Source organism: Anarhichas minor, unplaced genomic scaffold (assembly GCF_050575085.1).
Source record: "Anarhichas minor isolate MPS153535 unplaced genomic scaffold, ASM5057508v1 ptg000002l, whole genome shotgun sequence".
Lineage (NCBI taxonomy): Eukaryota > Metazoa > Chordata > Actinopteri > Perciformes > Anarhichadidae > Anarhichas > Anarhichas minor.
The window spans coordinates 2,069,080-2,088,530 of NW_027466448.1; the positions used below are offsets into that span (position 1 = coordinate 2,069,080).

General features: G+C 41.8%; 2 protein-coding genes across 6 annotated transcripts; both read left to right on the top strand.

Moving 5' to 3' along the window:
* The first annotated feature begins 241 nt into the window (after positions 1-241).
* Positions 242-9,567, top strand: tia1 (TIA1 cytotoxic granule-associated RNA binding protein). Of its 2 annotated transcripts, none has more exons than XM_076080099.1 (12): positions 242-442; positions 1,392-1,488; positions 2,230-2,328; positions 4,086-4,140; positions 5,210-5,297; positions 5,482-5,557; positions 5,698-5,803; positions 6,034-6,132; positions 6,218-6,302; positions 6,864-7,002; positions 7,123-7,277; positions 7,596-9,567. In XM_076080099.1, exons 1-12 carry the CDS (start codon positions 417-419, stop codon positions 7,732-7,734), a joined length of 1,164 nt encoding a protein of 387 aa, XP_075936214.1. In that variant the 5' UTR covers positions 242-416; the 3' UTR covers positions 7,735-9,567. The 2 variants fall into 2 exon arrangements, with proteins under 2 accessions (XP_075936214.1, XP_075936206.1); XM_076080091.1 differs by having other exon boundaries at positions 245-442; positions 7,120-7,277.
* Positions 9,568-9,715: 148 nt separating this feature from the next.
* On the top strand, positions 9,716-16,366 carry cunh2orf42 (chromosome unknown C2orf42 homolog). 4 transcript variants are annotated; one of them, XM_076080081.1, is made up of 10 exons: positions 9,716-10,698; positions 11,348-11,705; positions 12,348-12,543; positions 12,670-12,789; positions 12,935-13,009; positions 13,334-13,438; positions 14,037-14,144; positions 14,875-14,975; positions 15,082-15,244; positions 15,323-16,366. In XM_076080081.1, exons 2-10 carry the CDS (start codon positions 11,400-11,402, stop codon positions 15,556-15,558), a joined length of 1,410 nt encoding a protein of 469 aa, XP_075936196.1. In that variant the 5' UTR covers positions 9,716-10,698; positions 11,348-11,399; the 3' UTR covers positions 15,559-16,366. The 4 variants fall into 4 exon arrangements, with proteins under 4 accessions (XP_075936196.1, XP_075936171.1, XP_075936180.1 ...); XM_076080056.1 differs by having other exon boundaries at positions 11,348-12,543; XM_076080065.1 differs by lacking the exon at positions 12,935-13,009 and having other exon boundaries at positions 11,348-12,543; positions 12,670-12,861.
* Positions 16,367-19,451: the final 3,085 nt, after the last annotated feature.

Consider the following 19,451-nt stretch of genomic DNA (forward strand, 5'->3'; position numbering starts at 1 on the left):
GTATGGTGACACATGGCACAGTGCAGAAGAAATAGAAAGAATGTTAAAATAAAGTACACGCATTAAGAAAATAACAGTAGATAATTAAATGAATACATATAAGATAATAATGTAATAAAGTGCTGCTCATATGCTTTGTGTAAAACAGAAAAAAGGGCAAATATACAGAGAAATGGGAGTATTTTGTAACATGACTTGATGCCTGTGGCTGAATCGCCGCGCATGCGCGTTTCGCCTCGGCTCCTGGTCGCTCCGCCATCTTTGTCGGCTGCCCCCATTGTTCACTCAGCGGCGGGTTAAGCGGTTCACATACTGCGCAATAAAAACAACTTGACGGTGTTACAGGCAGCTGCCAAAGACAGTCGTGGACTTTCTCTCAGGGTTGCGACTTGTTCTCGGCCAGCAAGTTAAACAGAATGGACGATGACCAGCCTAAAACCCTGTAAGTGTGTGTGTGTGCGTCTGCGTTACCGCTAGCTAACCGCTAGCTACGTTAGCATTAAGATGCAGCGTATTATCCGGACTCCGGACCTAAAAACGGAGATATTTTGGACATTTAACTCTATTATTAATCCCACAATTGTATGAGGTGTTTAAGCTAATAACCTCAATGATAGCTAAACACATCGTAGTGATCTAACATCTGGTAAATTCGCCTCAGTCGTGAATGCTAGCCAACGTTAACTAATTCCAGAAATTGCTCAAATTAACGCGTCGATTCACGCTCAATTTTGATTTTAATTGAAATGAATAGAGCTGAATGTGTTTTAGTTTGTGCCGAATTCATTGGTGACCTGTACGGATTAGCCCCATGTGAGAGAGACTGCTCTACACGGGTAGTGAGTGACGATGAGCAGGAGAAACCTGGACTGGTGTGTTTTCTCTACGGAGTCTGGTGAGCCGTCAGCTCCACAACGTTGTTGCGCTGGGAGCATCACTGCACAGGCCCAGGAACGAGTCATTAGAATGGATAGCTGTGTTACCAGTAACCACAGTGAGATAGTAACAAATGCAAACGCTGTTTATTTTGTCATGGAAAAGGTTTATTTTAATTAAGATGCACTTCAATCTATTTTAAAGGGCAGGGAGCAGATATTTTAATGGTGTTGGCTGTCTTTAGTTGCTCTCTTATGTTTGTTTTTATTAAATGCAGACTACATGTAATCATTTGCCAGAAACAGTCTTGAGACATTTGCAGTTTCTTGAATCTTAAAGGTGGATTTTAAATCTAATTACTGCCTGGTGCTGGTATCTGCTTTTTATTGTGCGTGTGTGTGTGGTTTTGGCATTTACACACATGCCAGTTTAAATAATAATATTTCATGGTTTAAGTGCCGTACAAGATGTCACATTTCTACTTCACTAAACTGTCTGTCTCTTGTCCGTTGTAGGTATGTGGGGAATCTGTCCCGGGACGTGACAGAGGCCCTCATCCTGGAGTTGTTTGGCCAGATTGGACCCTGCAAAAGCTGTAAAATGATAGTAGATGTGAGTATCATCCCCCCCTCCTCCTCTCGTGCCTGAGAAGATGCTTGGATTACAACCGATCTGGTTTAGTTTTCTGATGTTCATCCACAACAATTCCTCCAGAGTCCAGGATCATTCTGCAGGGTTCCACATTGTTTTTCTACTTGTCCCGTACCCTTATAAAATATTTATTTATGAACAGTTATCAAATAACAACAAAGATCAACGTTATTTATGTTTCATCTTTATTTAAGTAAATGAATCTGGAGATTTGCCCACATCCTCTTAACGCCAACCAACTAAACTCCTGTTTACAGGATAATTGAAATGCTCGTTAGTGCTTAAGTTTATAAACGTAGCTTTTACCCGTTGCCGTTTTCTCTCATGTGCCCGATCGGCACTGCACGAGGGCAACTCTCAAAAGAGATGACAAGGAAGGGAAGCTGAGATGGCTCGCTCCTTACCTACTTCCATCATTGGCTCTGGGAAAAAATCAGTGTGTTGAATCATTTTTCAGTTAGAGTAACTAGCCCGCCGTGGCATTTTACTATCCCCAGGCAAGGGGGCAATCCTTATTGTTATTGTCACTTTAATCCTAAATGATGTTGTCATATTTACTAAAGACCACAGTGACTTTAAAGTCCAACATAGTCTGTTGCAGCATACATATCTGCTCTGTAAATCTCTTATCCTTCAAGGGATACATTTTGTATATTTCTTTAAACGATGGTGTGTAATATTTGTGTTTCTCGTCCCCTCCAGACGGCAGGTCATGACCCGTACTGCTTTGTGGAGTTCTATGAGTATAGACATGCCACTGCCACAATCGCAGCCATGAACGGTCGGAAAATACTGGGTAAGGTAAGCTATCATATCTCCTGGGTGAGTCGACTATGGCGAGGCTGGGTGGGCATGGTTGAAAATGAAGCAACTGGAAAGACGTGTATCTTTTTTAGATCTTCTCTCACTTCCTTGTTCCTGCTCCACTTCACTTTAATTTGTTTTTATTCCCCTGCGCACGTTATTCTTCTGTGCACAATCTGAAATGACCGCGGCGGGAATGCCAGTAATGTTACTGCTGTGAACTCAAAACAACATAATGTCTTCATACTCGACGATGTGAGCTTTTTGTTTTTCTTTGGAATTGTTTCTCGTGGTATTAAAACTAGTCGGTAGATCCCTCAAGTAGCCATGATAGATTCAAATAATTAGAGTAAAATTACTATATTATTATAGTGTTTTCTGCCCTCACAGTTGTAGGTTTAGGAGGCCAAAATATGTTTTTTATTCCTCTAATTAGAGAGAAGCAAATTCATTCAGACTGATGCGGTTTATTACATTTTGACACCTTTTATGATTTAATTGACTTATCTTTTGAACCGGCACTGAAACTATGAATATGTCAATATCTATTTTCAGCAATATTTACGTTGCATCATATTCTGTACTGTATAATAATATAAGTGAATTGTCACACACAAAAAAAAGCTCAAGTCTTCTGTTCATGCAGTCTGTTTTACATCCTAGGGCCTTTTTTAAATAAATAAATAAATAAATGCTATTTACTTTTTCTAAACATAATATATTGTTTGGTCTATATAGTAGAATAGCAAAAAAATAAACAAGTTTATATGATGAGGTGTCTTGTTTTGTCCTGTTTTCAGTTGAATATTAAAAGAAAACTATGAAACAGCAAATATCCACACTGAAGAAGCTGGAACCAATTATAATATTTTACTTTATATACTAATAATAAGTGGATCAGAATACTTGCACATTAAGCAAACTTTTACATTAGACATTTGACCAATTAGGTTATAAAAGCCTTTAAAAATCTCCAAAAGCAGGATCTTTTGCAGGCTGTAGCATTATGACATAAAAATAATACCTAATAACTTGCATTGTGTATCTACACAGGTGTAAACAAGGTGCTGTTTGAAATACTGTCACATAATGCATCATTGTGTCTCATGTTGATTGATTGATTGATTGATTGGTTGGTTGAACATGGCCCTGCTGTGTAATCGTGCTACATGTCTCTGATCTCCTTGAACTGATGCTCTTCTGTCCCCTCACGTCTTTACTGCTCTGTGTTCTTTTGCAAAGTTATTTCCACTTAGAATCCACATAAGAGCAACTTCAAGAGAAAATACATTCAGTTGAAAATATTTTATCCTCAACAGGTATTGAAGGACCATTTGAGGAGTATAACAAGTTCGTAAAAATCACTTGTTTGTAAGTCCCTTGTTATTTGGACCTTACTTCCTACAGTTTTGCTCCAAATTTTTACTTGACTGAAATGTTCCTGATAATGAAGGTGAAATCTTGATATCCCTTTTATAATCTCCACTGTATTTATTACTGTTCTATTAACTAATGCAAAGGTATGTAAAATTAGGTAATAACAATGGATGAATCAGTTTGTAGTGTTGGTTTAAGAACCCACGTAAGGCCTACAGAGACCACCTTATGACAACAAATTCTCAATCACAGAATATAAAAGTAAACTGGTGTGTGACAGCCTCTAATCTGAGAGAAAGCACCTTCCTCCCTTATGCAAGCGTCCTTCACTTCTCACCTTCTTCCCTCTTCCTTCCGCTCTCGACTGTCTCCTGCAGGAGGTCAAGGTCAACTGGGCCACGACGCCAACCAGCCAAAAGAAAGACACAAGTAGTAAGTAGTTCATCGCGGTTACACGGTATCTTTGTCGCGGTTACACGGTATCTTCGTCGCGGTTACACGGTATCTTCGTCGCGGTTACACGGTATCTTCGTCGCGGTTACACGGTATCTTCGTCGCGGTTACACGGTATCTTCGTCGCGGTTACACGGTTTCTTCGTCGCGGTTACACGGTTTCTTCGTCGCGGTTACACGGTTTCTTCGTCGCGGTTACACGGTTTCTTCGTCGCGGTTACACGGTTTCTTCGTCGCGGTTACACGGTTTCTTCGTCGCGGTTACACGGTATGTTCGTCGCGGTTTCACATTTTCTTCGTCGCGGTTTCACATTTTCTTCGTCGCGGTTTCACATTTTCTTCATCGCGGTTACACGGTTTCTTCATCGCGGTTTCTTCATCGCGGTTACACGGTTTCTTCATCGCGGTTACACGGTTTCTTCATCGCGGTTTCTTCATCGCGGTTACACGGTTTCTTCGTTGCGGTTTCTTCATCGCGGTTTCACGTTTTCTTCATTGTGGTTACACGGTTTCTTCGTTGCGGTTTCTTCATCGCGGTTTCACGTTTTCTTCATCGCGGTTACACGGTTTCTTCGTCACGGTTTCTTCGTCACGGTTTCTTCGTCACGGTTTCTTCGTCGCGGTTTCTTCGTCGCGGTTTCTTCGTCGCGGTTTCTTCATCGCGGTTTCTTCATTGTGGTTACACGGTTTCTTCGTCGTGGTTTCTTCATCACGGTTTCACGCTTTCTTCATCACGCTTTCTTCATCGCGGTTCAAATATCACTTTCCAAACACAATACTCGGTATATAAAAACTTGTTTGTTTAAAATAAACTGTTCTGGATAAAACGTACATGAAAACATAATAATACAATAAAATAGAAGTACAAAATAGCAACAGGTGTTATGCCATAAGCAGCGATTTCATTCATTAGTTTAGTAAATAAAGTTCTTAAGAGTGAGACTTACCTGTCCGGTTGGCAGTGTTTTTATCTTATCACTGACATCATGCTATCTGTGTTTTCTTTGTGTTAAATTGTTTATGTGAACGTCTGTTTTGTTTTCTTTAGGTCACTTCCACGTCTTTGTTGGAGATTTAAGTCCTGAAATCACCACAGATGACATAAAAGCAGCTTTTGCTCCATTTGGGAAAATATCGTAAGTGTATTCTTATCATCATTATTAGTGTAATTCTATATTTTATTCTATATTGCCATTTGGGATCAGACATGCTACATCATTAGCATGCTTTAAATCCCTTTCTTTATGGATATTTAATATGTTGCTGGCTTTTATCCTTGACATTTTACGTTTTGTTAACTTAACGTTATTTGTTCCGCAGGGATTGTCGAGTGGTGAAAGACATGGCCACAGGTAAATCTAAAGGCTATGGCTTTGTCTCCTTCTTCAACAAATGGGTAAGTGTGCCAGTAATGCCCATGTGTGAGAGGACTGAGAACACATTAGTTAACGTAGTTGAAGCTCAGGGTTTACATGCAGTGAGACGTTACGCTTCGTTGATGGCTGAGGAGTTCTGCGTGTTTCTCTCTCTGATCAGGATGCGGAGAACGCCATCCAGCAGATGGGAGGCCAGTGGTTGGGAGGAAGGCAGATCAGGACCAACTGGGCCACAAGGAAGCCTGCTCCTAAAACTACCAACGAGAGTAAGTTCACTGGAATTCAATCAAAGAAGAATGAATCTGTATCTCATCTCTCTTACCTGTTGTACTTATCAAAGGTTCCCACATCTTCTAAATCACCTGAGAACACAAAATTACTGAATTTCTCTTGGGACTAATAAACACTTCGCCGTAGCAGAGGCACACGGTTGTGTTCTTATATTTTGAGAAAAGACAACAACTTAAATAGAACCTTGCTCTATCTCTTCATTTAGCACCCAACACCAAGCAGCTATCTTTTGACGAGGTGGTGAACCAGTCCAGCCCCAGCAACTGCACCGTCTACTGCGGGGGGGTCACCACAGGCCTCACGGGTGAGTTTGTCCTTAAGACTGAGCTGCAGGGATTAAAAGCACTTATTTTAATACAGAATGTTAACGGTTTCATTTTCCTTTTTAGAGCAAATCATGAGACAGACCTTCTCACCTTTCGGCCAAATAATGGAAATCCGGGTTTTCCCCGACAAAGGCTACTCGTTTGTGAGGTAAGGGGACTTTATTTGATGCAATGAAAATTTTAATGATTCTTTCATGTCCCGAAAAAATTTTTTTAGTAGTTTAATTATGTATCATAAGCTGCTTAGAGCTAGTGTTAAAATAGGTCACGATTCCCCCTTTATCATCTATGTTATGTTGCTTCAAACAACTGGATTTATTCAAGTTTCTCAAGTTTACGAGACTCTATTTGAACGCCTCATGACAGCGTTATAATTTAGCTTCGCCCCAATACTCCTGTTTACTGAGTAGAGCTTGAACGCAGCATGATGCGAGTCAATGCATCCTCTGTTATCAGCAGGTCACTGAGATTACTCTGAGCAGCATGACGGTACTTTAATATAATAAGTGTCTGATTAAGTTACGGTTAAGAGGTGACAGATTGAGCTTCATGTCTTCTTCCACACCGACGAAATGTTGTGACTGTGACGTTCTGTGCCGACGTAAAACTATCGTGTGCGTAAATTTACGGCAAAAAAAATCACAAATACAACTTTGTTCGGTGCATCTTTAATACGAACCTCACGACGACGCTCTTTTTCTGTGTGCAGGTTCAACTCCCATGAAGCAGCAGCTCATGCCATCGTGTCCGTCAACGGTACATCCATAGAGGGCTACGTCGTGAAGTGTTACTGGGGCAAAGAAACGACAGACATGGTTAGCCCCATCCAGCAGGTACAGATGCCACAGGTATGTACACAAAGGACTGTCCTCCCTGGTCTGCTTCCGTTACAGTGACTCCCTGCTGGACCGCTTCATCTCACTGTGGTGCAATGTGACACTTAAATATATTATTCTGTACGTCAGCAGAACACGGTGAGCTTCGCAGCGCAGCCCTACAGTCAGTGGGGTCAGTGGTACAGCAACACGGCGGCCGCCCAGCAGATCGGGCAGTATGTGCCCAACGGATGGCAGGTGCCGAGCTATGGAGTCTACGGACAGAGCTGGGATCAGCAGGGCTACAAGTGAGTACGCGAGAGGACGCAGGATTGAAAGGAACGGCTTTCTTGCTTAACGCAGGTGTATTAATCCAGCTTTACTGTCCTTCTATACACTTGTATATGTACATATACACTTGTATATGTACATATACAAGTGTATATGTACCTATACACTTGTTACTTCAAATGTCCAGTGGCAGAAGAAGTATTCGGGTCTTTTACTACAGTGTAAAATGACTCTGGTACAAGTAAAAGTCCTGCCTTAAACCCAGTCGATCTAGTAAAATGTTGATTTATATTTTGTATAACCGCTAACCGTCTTGTCTCTGTGTGCCGTTTCAGTCATTTACATGCCGGTGCCGGATGGACAGGTGTGGGCGCCGTGAGTAACGGGGCCATGGTGGAGCCGGGCCAGGGAGTCAACGGGGCCGTGCTCACCAACACGGCCGGCATGAGCACCGCCGGCTACCACACCCACTGATCACCGCTCACAGTAGGCCGCTCTAAAGCCTCTAAAGGGCCACAAGGATGATACTCTGCTGGGGGGGAAGGAGCGCATTAGATGTGCTCTCTGTCGCCACACAAACATTATTCTGTTAGAGAAGCTGGTACGCCATGTTTTTTTTTTAAATTTTAAATCAACCTTTACCAGCCCATAACTTCACCCACTGCCCAAATCTGCAAGTGTAAAACAAACAACAATCCACTCCAGAACACGTAAATAATGTCAAATCAGCTATTCCTCGGCCCATTTCTATTGTTTGGCGTATTTTTGTAATGCCTGCAGATGACTGGCCAAATGTAAATTATACGACCGTGTGTGTAGATATTTCTAGCACAGCCACGTTTATAATTTAAGAGAAACACAGACTAATTATAGCTAAAACACCAGGTTTTTGTTTTCAGCCCCTCAGAGCCAAAGAGCAAGGGCGGGATTTTATACCAATGTTTAACAATCATACAGGGAGACAGACGGCGCTCATTAATCCATAGTAAGTAATGCAATGTATTGAGGAAGGAGTGCCATTTTAATTTGTTCCTCTCGCTCGCACTTCTGGTCCGAGGCAGTTCTCAGGGTGTTTGTCGACGTCATTCTGTGAAATGTAGGAAATCACTGAGCAGGCCAAGTAGGCAGGTTGAGGGGAAAAGTGGAAACGATTAAGATTCAGCGCTCCTTCACTTTCATCTGCCGGGACACGGACTGAACAGACCGAAGAGAATCCAGTCTGTGGATAAGAAGTGTGTGTGTGTGTGCGTGTGAGTGTGAGTGTGTGTGTGTGCATGAACTGATGCTTTTACACACAAGAACAATGTCCAGTTCATCTTCCCCCTGAAACAGAAAGGACTACGCCATCTTTTTTTTTTATTTTTTATTTTTTTTTTGCAACTGTTAAAATTGTGTCGTTTTCTTTCTTTTTTTGTTTTGTTTTCAGCAACTTTAAAAATGACGACATTGTATAAAGAGCTTTTGCCTTTTTTTTTGTGTTTCATTTCGGGACTGTCTTATAAGGAAACGTTGCAGTGACACCATCGAGAATCATCCAACACGCGAGACCTTTTTTATGTTTGTTTATGAAACACTAAGTGGCTGTCAACTGTCAACTTTTTATTTTTTCAATTAGATTTTCAATATCTCAAATGAACCAATTGCAGGGATTACTGCCACTCTTATCTTACTTATAGGCAGGTGAATATTGCACAAATACTTAAGGTTATCTTTTCACACAATTTGAAAATACTCGGTTGTTTTTATGTTTTTGCATTCCACATTCTTTTGTCTGTTTTTTATGTACATAACCAAACAGTCTGTTGAATTGTACTGAATCTGTATAAAGACAACATGTTAATGAAGGTTGATGGACTCCACAAACAGCTGTTTGACAGTAGCATCCCTGTCCAGCGCTGGTCCGTGTACAGTAGAGGCAACATTCGATTCTTCCAGTGACTCGGCACGAAAAAGCAGCATTGCTATGCAATGCAGGAGCCTTTTTCAATTGACAAGTAATACATCATTAAGTTATTCTGTCTCAAAACTAAATAATTGTTTTTATAGATCAAGAAAACAACCATATGAGGATCCAAGTTTTGCACTGTGGCCACCACCATTTTTAATAGAGCTGGAAAACATCCATTGTGTTGCCTTATCCGTGAGTTACTTTTTATTTTTTTATTTAACCAAAAGATCATCCAGGAGCAGGCGGTGACTAAGAATGTTTTCAACCTTTGTTTTGGCGAGAGAAGGTCTGTCGATGCTTCAGTGACATGGTTTGAGTTTTTGCTTTGTCCCCATTAAAATGCTGATGCTTAAAACAGATCCCAGTTACACTGTTTGCATCTTTAAAACCAGGTGGAACGGGTTTGACAAAACTTCACTGTATTCACATGTACCATATTCAGTGTGCAGACTTTATTCTTTTATAAATTCTTCTCCTGAAGTCTCAAAGTCGCCTGTTAACATATAGTCACCGTTGTAGATCACTTTCACGTGCGATTAATCTGCTCATTATTTTCTTGATTAGTTAACTCCATGAAATGTAAAAAAAAAAGTGTCTTCAAATGTTTTCTATTGTCCAACCGAAAGTCCAAAACCTAAATATGTTCAATTTTATATCATATACGACAAAGAAAAGCAGCACATATTTCACATTTGAGAAGTGGAACCAGAGAGAACTTTTATTTAGCTTAAAAATGAAATGACTGAGACTTTTTATAATCATACTTTATGATTAGTTTGTCTGCTATTAGACTAATAGATTAATCAATTCATAATTTCAGTTTAAATATAGTACAATGTGTAGTGGGTGGACAAAAACCAGAACCTCTAAATGTAAGGTTGTATGACGCTATGTTAATTATGTTCATCTCTTTACTTTTAACAATTAGGAAATACAACTGCAACGCTTTATATTAATTTATGTTTTACATCCTGAGTATATTTGGGTTTTAGACTCTCGGTCTGAAGACTTCAACAGAAATGAAAATGTTTAAAGACGATCAGTCAATTAATTCAACATATAACATTACAAGGTTTTTGTCATTGTACGACAGGGTTGCACAACGGAATTTAGATTGTGGACCCTATTTGCTACATCTTTATACTATGTATAAGTATATATATATATATAACATGGTATTATATCATCTACTATATATATATATATATATATATAATATATGTTTAAAAAGGCTAAAGTCGACCAGAAAACACCTGAAAACGAATCTAAAGCACCCGGCCACCAAGCTACATGAACTACACTTCCCATGAGTCCGCGCTCCCGAAGAGGCCGCCCCCCATTTTTTTCACCCCGTGATCGCCTCCGACCAATGGGGAGTGTCGTTACAGGCGCAATGCGGTTGTCTGGATGTAAGGAGGAATGGCGACGGTCGAGACGGTTTTGGAGGCCAGAGTTGAGATGAATGTGGACCAAACAGAAGCCGAACACAGGTATTTTAAACATTTCTCACGCGGTGAGGTCGCGTGCGACCCGCGAGGTGTGTTTACAGCGAGGTTGAGCCGCATGTTAACATTTACATGATACAATCTGCAGCATTATAACGCATTTAACTGTGACAAATTAGCAAAACGTAAGGAAGCAATGACGTTTTAAATAAAGTTTAATATTGCAATTTTACTTTTTGCATAAAAAAGCATTGATTGTTTTTACTTCACTTTACTCACTCTATGATACATGAATGACACTTTAAGATTTACTATATTTATTACTACCTGTTCATACCCACAGACAATATCACAATACAGTGTGTGTATATTTATATATATATATATATATATATATATATATATATATACAAAAAATTATTTATTACATACAATACTGTTCAAAAGTTTGGACTCACCTGTTCCTTCAATAATGGCTATTTAAAAACAGTATAATTCAGTTACCAAATGTATTATTTTGCCGTTTAAATACTTTTGGCCCCAAAAGAAGAAGAATTAAATGATTCCCACAGTGTTGCCTGACAGGAGAGATACTGTTGGAACCCAGTCTGGTTGAACTGTTACACAACTTTTGTTTCTCCGTGTACAAAACATAATCTCAACATAAATGTATTATTTTTCCTCCTTCACCCAGGTCTGAATCCCTTCTGTTCCAGCTAAACTGTCAGTGACAGAGAGTCCCAAAGATGGAAACAGAAGTAACGGCGTCGTCCTCCTCGTCGAACGTTGTCTCGTCCTCCGCTCCCCAGACCTTCACCGCTCAGGCCAACCTGGCAGCAAAGCAGAGAGACGGCAAAAAGACCACAGCCACCACTCCCGCCTTCCTCTACAACCTGGGGAGGGCCACCCTGAGAGGGATTCGCAAGTGTCCGCAGTGTGGCGTCTACAACGGCACCCGGGGGCTCAGCTGCAAGAACAAAGCGTGCGGGATTACCCTCAGAAATGCGTCCTCGGCGGCGGGCAGGAGCAGCAGGAAATGTGCGGTGGACGTGGTGAGGGTGATAATAGACAGTGAGGAAAGAATGGAGAAAGAGCGTGAAGGTGTGGGGGGAGGAGGAGGAGGTCTGGGTGGAGGCTCAGCTACAGGAGTGCAGGTGTTCTCGGTGTGTCACAGAGGAAGAGGAGCCACGGCCACGCAGTTGGGCTTCGTTGAACTCGTCCCCACAGACACGGCCATAGCGACAGGTGACGGCGCCACCCTGCTGACCCGCATCAACCTGGGACGCTGCTTTTTGCCGTCGTGCAGGCAGGGTCAACGGTCACATCAGGGCGAGACCGAATCAGGGGCGGCGGGCTCGAAACAGTCCTCAGACAGCCTCTGCGTCCACATCAAGCAGGCGATAGAGTGTCGGAGCTGCTCCACGCCGCTGACCTTAAAGAGCTCCGTCCTGGAGGGTCTGCAGGCCTCCATTCAAGCCAGGAAGGAGCTGTGGCGGCTGGCCACGGAGTCCCCGGGCCCCCTGGTGCAGCGCATCGCAAAAGACACCCTGGTGGTGAAGTGCCACGTAGATTCCCAGCATCCTCTGGGGCTGCTGCATCTCACCGTGGGTGCGGGTGGACTGTCTGAGGGTTTAAAGAGCGAGAGAAAGGGCAGAGAGCAGCAGTATGATGGCGTCTTCCACTGTGCCTGTCAGGTCAGCAGCAGCAGCAGCAGCAGGAAGAGCAAACATGGTGTCGATGCTGCAGGTGGGTCCACCAACTCTCATCCTCCGTCTCTCGGCCCGGTCACGTCACAACCCTGCCTGCACTTCTACGCCTGTGTGTGCGCCTTTGCAAGCGACGAGGAACTGGCGTCAGAGTTCACCGCGTTCATCAAGTACACCCCCAGTGGTAAAGTACACTGAGCCGGTTGTTTTCTGTCTGATTTTAATAGAATTTTTACATTTTGGTAAACTAGTTGCTGGGAGTTTGACCTGTTTCTTATAAAGTCTTTTTTCTGTGTTTGTCTGTTCTCAGGTGTGCAGCACAACGCTACCTGTAGAGTAGTGAGTCCCGGTGAGAAGCCTCTGCAACAGGCCGACCCGCTCAATGCTCACCTCAAGACAAAGAAGCTTCGCCTGGATGAGCCTCTCTCTGGTGGTTTCATCGTTAACACCTCTCGAACTATCTGTTGTCACCACATTAATGCAGGACGATTCTCCAAAGCATGTTTGTCTGAATCTTCCACTTGTCCTTCCTTCTCTTTCTTGCCCTGTGGATCTTTTTTTATTCCCTGCCTCAGTGGCCTCTACCTCTGGGGTGTGGAGGAGAGCCGGTCAGAGGAGAGCCCCTGGTGCTGGAGGGCTGAAGGCTCCAGGTGCTGCCTGCCCGCTCTCCTTTCCTTTCCCTTTTTTCATCTTTCTGCCTAAATCTGTGTGTCAAAGAGAGCCTCACATCGTCTTAGACATCTGTCTCTATCTTTATCATCCCCCCTGTCTAATCCCGCAGCACTAATCCCAATCCACTATTAAAATAAGAACAGGGTCGCACTGCAGTGGGCGTGTTTGCAGGCCTTTTTTATTAACTAAACTTGACAGACTTTAAAGAGTAAATATCTGGTCTGGTGGGTGGTCCACCGAGAAGCTTAAAGAAGATAATGAAGTTTGTTGCGGTATTTATAATCCGCGTGCTTGTGTCTCAGGGAGCTCGCAGCTCGTGGATGAGCGGACGGTGACGATGGGCTTCCAGCAGTGGCTGGCCGGCGTCACAGAGAGGATCCACCAGACGATGCACTACCAGTTCGATGGTAAAGATGAAGCTCTATGAAGTCATGTCAGTGGTTCATAGTTGAAGAAATAGATCAAGAGTTTGGGGAATGCTTCACTTTCTTGCAGAGAGTTAGATGAAGAAATTGACACCATTCTGATGTCTGCACTGTAAATATATATAAGGCTAAGGTGGTTAGCTTAGCTTAGCATAGAGACTGGAAACGGGGGGAAAAGGCTAGCCTGGCTCTGTACAATGGTAAAAAAAATCCACCTACCAGGCAGAACCTCTAAATTTTATTTATTTTTCGTTCCATTTGGACAGAGCCAGGCTAGCTGTTTCCAGTCTTTATGCTAAGCTACGCTAACCAGCTGTTTGTTGCCTTAAATGTACCACACAGACATAAGAGTGGCTTCAATCTTCTCATTTATCTCTTGAGAAGAAAGAGAATACGTACATTACCTAAATACTCCTTTAATACACGAGGGAGTAAAAAAGGATTTCTCGCAATCTGGTAACCCATAATCATAGATTCATAAATCACTATTAAATGAACTCAAACCTGTTCATCTTTGCAGGATGACGGTTGCTTTGTTGCACACAGTAAGAGGTTTTTGGTGTTGATGTTTTTCCGTCAGGGAAACCAGAACCTCTGGTGTACCACATACCTCAGGAGTTCTTCAACGCTCTGCAGCAGCGGCTGTCGCTGGGCTCCAAGAAGAGGAGGCTGCCCAACTTCACAACAGGTGGAGCAACACAGTACACTTAATTATATTAATTATGTAATTACACATCATTCATTTGGTCATTACCAGCAAATCTGGAGCTACAAGTGTTTAAGGTGCACTGTACCCAGATATCTCAGTGATGGAAAGTACATTTACTCAAGTACTGTACTTTTTGAGATCCAATACAATATAATTATACATACATTATAATACAATTTTGAGATACTTGTACTTTACTTGAGTATTTCCACTCCATACTTCTCCTCCACTACATTTTGGAGGCAGTTATTGTGCTTTCTTTAAACCACTGCATTTATTTTACTTTGCAGAATCAGATTCTTGATACTAAATATAAATCAACAAATACTTTATGATGTATTATTATAGGTTAAGCTACCCAGCAGTATATAAAGTTATGACATTAATGAGTCACTAATTAATATAATAATGTATTTGATTCTGAATAACGTTCTGCATAACGAGTACTTTTATTTTTCATAGTTTTTAGTATATTTTAACGAATAAATTAGAGTTTTTAATGCAGTAAAGTATTTCTACCTTGTGGTATTGCTACTTTTACTCAAGTAAAATACTTCTTCCATCCCTACATTTTGAATGACGTTTTACCTGAAATGAACTTTTACATTATTATATATATAAATGATCTAAATACTTCTTCCAAACCACAAATAAGTGAACAAATGTGGACTCTCTTTCTCTCTCCTTGTGTGTTTTTCGTGGTCGTCAGCATTTGTGAGGAATGACGGACTTCCTCTCGGCTCTTTCTCTAAGTACACCTGGCACATCACCAACCTCATGCAAGTCAAACGCATCTTTGACTCCTCGGAGGTAAACGCTCTCTGAACGTTGTTTTCTTATAATCCAGCTGCCATAAAGCAGAGAAGATATATATTACTATGTCGTACATTCAAACGTACTCTCTTCTGTCCATCAGCTGCCTCTCGAGCTCTTTCAGAGTTTTGTAAAGAACGCTGACGGCTCTTATTCAAGTTTCCGCTGCCCCGAGCCTCCGCCTGAACCAGAACCACCAGAGGGACACAGGACAGATCGGCCGCAGGCCATACGGCCGATGGAGCTCCGCACCTTCCTCAAAGTCGGTGAGTGACGTCGTTTTATGCATCTAGAAGTATCGGCATGAAGTCGGCTGTATTTGAACGCCTGTCGCGTCTCCTCAGGACCAGCGGATCAGAAGGAGGCCGCTCCGTTCGTGATCGAGTGGATCCCGGACGTGCTCCCTCGCTGTCGCATGGGAGAGCTCAGGATCGGCTTCGAGTTCGGCCACCAGCAGAGCGGTCAGCCGGAGAACTGTGAGAAAACGAGTGCGGCGGCGGAGAAGGGAGGTCGCGGCAAGTCGGACTCGACACAGACGAAGCACTCGAAGGCCGTCGAAATCCTTCAGCTGGTCGTCTAACGACAGTAACACTAATCCGTTGTAACTGCCTCTCTGGGAGGACAGATATGGATTCATATGCCTCAGTCTGTGACTTACCCCATGTGTCATTGTATTATGCAAGGTATGGATAATCAATTGCCATGTGAATTACCCAGTATTGATCAGTATTTTTTACACAATCACGTCAGTAGTGGAGCACTCATCATGATGCCTTTGACTCACTGCTAAATATCCATATTTATTTACTGTTTTAGTGACTAATTCCAGCAATTAGCCACTCGGCCATGTTTGTTCTTACGAGCTTCAGTGAGGAGATTCCAGGCTGATTGACTGTTGGGTGAGGCGTTCTGTTTATGGATTGATTACCTTTTGTATTTTAAGCAAACCTGTGCAGCGATATGAGGACTGGCTGCCCAGTGAATACAATCATGTGGTCTCCCCGTCACCGATGCATCGTTAGCCTGTCTGTTGCACCTGTGCCCCACATAGAATATACCTGCCTCACTCATCCAGAGATCAGATAGGCTCCCAGTGTCAACCAGACATACTGTACGTACACAGACATGAGTCATGGCTCCTACACAAATACAAAACAGACAATAAAAGAAGTATATTTTTGTATTTTCTTCTCGAGACAGATCATATAACCAGTAAAAATGAAAATAATATGAACTCTTTGTAAACGTGCGTAAGTGTTCCTCACAACGGGTAAACGTGTTGGTTCATTTGGGAAAATAAAGATATCTATATAATATATATATATGTATAAAGACAGATTGTATTGTTTTGCTATGTAAGCGTAAAGAAAATAAAACATTTAATAGTTGACATGTCTGTTAAGATACATAACTCAAGAATGGATGAATGGATCAACTTTCTTCTAATGTTGACATTTTAGTATTTACGTGAAATATCTTCACAGCTCTTGATTGACTATCAACTAAAGTGACATTTGGTTCAGACGTGCATGTTTCCTCTCTGGATGAAATGTAGTAAATCGATGACATCCCCATCAAACTCACCTGTACTTTGTTTTTAGTGCAAATGTTAGCACGCTAAACGAAGATGGTGAACATTAGATTATAATATAATTCTGGATTAATGCAAGACATTATATAATCGTTTTTAAAATGGTGTGTTGATCGTGCTTGGCTTGAGTTTGATGTGATAACATAATGCTCAAAAGTGAGATTTGCTGCCTAACAACCTACCTTAACTACAACCATTGGAGGTTAATTTTAATACTATAATATTTGCCTAAATCTGGCATTCATTAATCCACAATTATATTATCTATCATCCAATGATGTCTTAAATCTTAAATAAATAAAATCTTAAATAAAATTAATAAATACAAATAAATATATTTAAATGAAAACTCTAGAAACAACACATTATCATCGCTGATTGGCTGTTTGCCCCAATGCTGCAATTTGATTGGCTGTTCACCAAGTCCTGCTGGTGTCCTCATTGGCTAGTAAGTGGTCACGAGCATGTGTTGCGTTAATAATGATCCTCCACAGTACACACGTTTTAAATCTTACTTTGGAAGAAAACTGCAGATTGTATATGTCGGTGCTCAACAGTTTTTGAAGATCTTTCTGAGGAGATTAATAAAACATGACAGCAGCAGGACGATGCGCTAGAATTGGACTCGACAGCGCAAACAACGTGATGGAGCAGAAGAACAAGGTAGGTGACGTCATCACCTGTGCGATCACCTGTGTGAGTAATCTGACTCACTGATTTGTGTGAGGTCATTTTATCACTTCAAACAAAAGGTATACAATTACATACAATTGGAATGTATCTGTTTTGGACCGTGCTCCGCTGGAAGTGAGGTGTATTAGTGTAATGGCTTAATGTTGGAGACACTTTCTGTGGAAAGAAGTTGCTCTTCTCGTGAGTTGATGGATCCTCAGACGTCCACCAGCAGATGGAGACATTCGCCTTCTCTAACGCAAGTAGAGAAGGTGGAATACGTGTTACAAGTTACACCGATTTACAAGATGACTGATGATTAAATGAGAAAAGTTGATCTACAGGAGAATACATATTTGAAAGCAGTACAGAATACTTGAGAGCCTTGATGCAGAATGTTCCAACATATTCTTTTACATTTTGAATTGTCACCTGGTGCCTAAATTTAGTGTTTTCCTTTACATGAATAAAGACTTTTCCATCATAAATGGATGCAGAAAAAAAAAATCCCTATTATGCAGGAAATTAAGGGTTTGATGCTCAAATAGTTTTTGGGGAAGACCCCCCCCTACTTAATGTGTTTCCCTACCAATGTTGAGACCAGACCTACGCCATTGGGGTCAATGCTGGAGGCACTTTTTGTGGAAAGAAGTAGTTCTGTGGGTTGATGGATGCTCAGACTTCCCCCAGCAGATGGAGACATACGCCTTCTCTTTGTGCCACTGGACTAAAGCTTTTTAGTCGAAATAGAGAAGGTGGAATCCATGATAGGATTAATCAAACCGACTTACTTTCAGAAATTCAGTGTAACCAGTGCCTCGTTGTTCTCCGTTTCTGTTAGAAATTCAGTGTCGAACTGCATTTCGTAATTTGGCTGGATCTGGCTCGCTCCCTTCTGGGCATCACAAAGCAGGAATTACACACTCGCTGTGAGATATAACACTGGAAACATCACACACATGCTTCCGAATATATGTCCAAATGTTCATGAATTAATTAAAGATTACAAGTTAATACCATGAGAACGTCACGCCAAATTATATGCACGCCTCTGAAATAGCAGGCTGCACACTGCGTCTCTACATCAGGGGTGTAGGCGGGTAAGAACACTGCCAGCCATCGGCCTCCTTCCTCCCTCACAGGCCCCCAGGACATCAGTGTTGACTACAGCCTCTCTGCCTGCACAGGGGGCCCGGCTGCCAGACAGCTCTGAGCCACGCATTTAGCTGTTTGTGTAGTCTGTCAGTCACAGAGACGCATCAATCCTCTCCTGGAAGGAATAGCGAGCACATTGTGACAGAGAGACTTCCTCCGTCGCCTGAAAGATGTGTTACAGACAGAGACAGAAAGGGCTTGAGAGGGGAGGTGGGGGGCTGTGAGTAGGAGGGACGGGGAAAAAATGCTGTCCATAAAGCAGAAAATGTTTAATATTATTTTATTAAAAAAAGACAAATGGCGTGGCTACATCAGAAAGTAGTACGATTAAAATACTTCTTAGCAAAATATTTGGGTCTAGCTTGGAGCTTCAGTCACAATGGCTCCTTGAGTTTCTCTCTATTTTCTCTGTACTCTTTCATTTACTTCCCCCATTTAATAAAAAGTTATTAAAGATAAAGAGTTCTCTGTAATAGCTTTAGTTAGCAAACTACCTCAGCTCAGTCGCTAATGGAACAATAAGCCAGTGTGCTCAGGGTCTACAGTCCTCAGTCTTTGTAACTTGGCGCGCACGAACACGTGACTGTCACTAAAAGCACTATTTACATGTCTGGGGATTAACAGGAGGTCTTAAAGTCTTCATTTGAATGTATATTTTGGCAGCCAAATCATATAGTTTACATGATATTCAACCTTTTGTTTCTTTGTAATGCTTTTAATACGTGATTTGTTTCTTTAGAGATCTTGTATAAAGGCAATAAAGTAGTCCATGAATATGAGATATGAGTGTACATATAATTACAATCCCTCCTCTGCATTGTGGAGGTTGGCTTCTGGCTGTTTTGTTACACCTACAGTCTATATATCTATACGGGTTATACTTGTTTGTACACCCTCTGGCATTTGGGAGAATAAAGCAGTGAGTATAAAAGCCTCTGTGTGTGCTCGAAGGCTCGCGCTACGGTATGCTAACAAGCTCACAGTAATATTATTCACCATCTTAGTTTAGCATGTTAGTACGCTGACATTCGTAAAATAATACTCAACACAGAGTA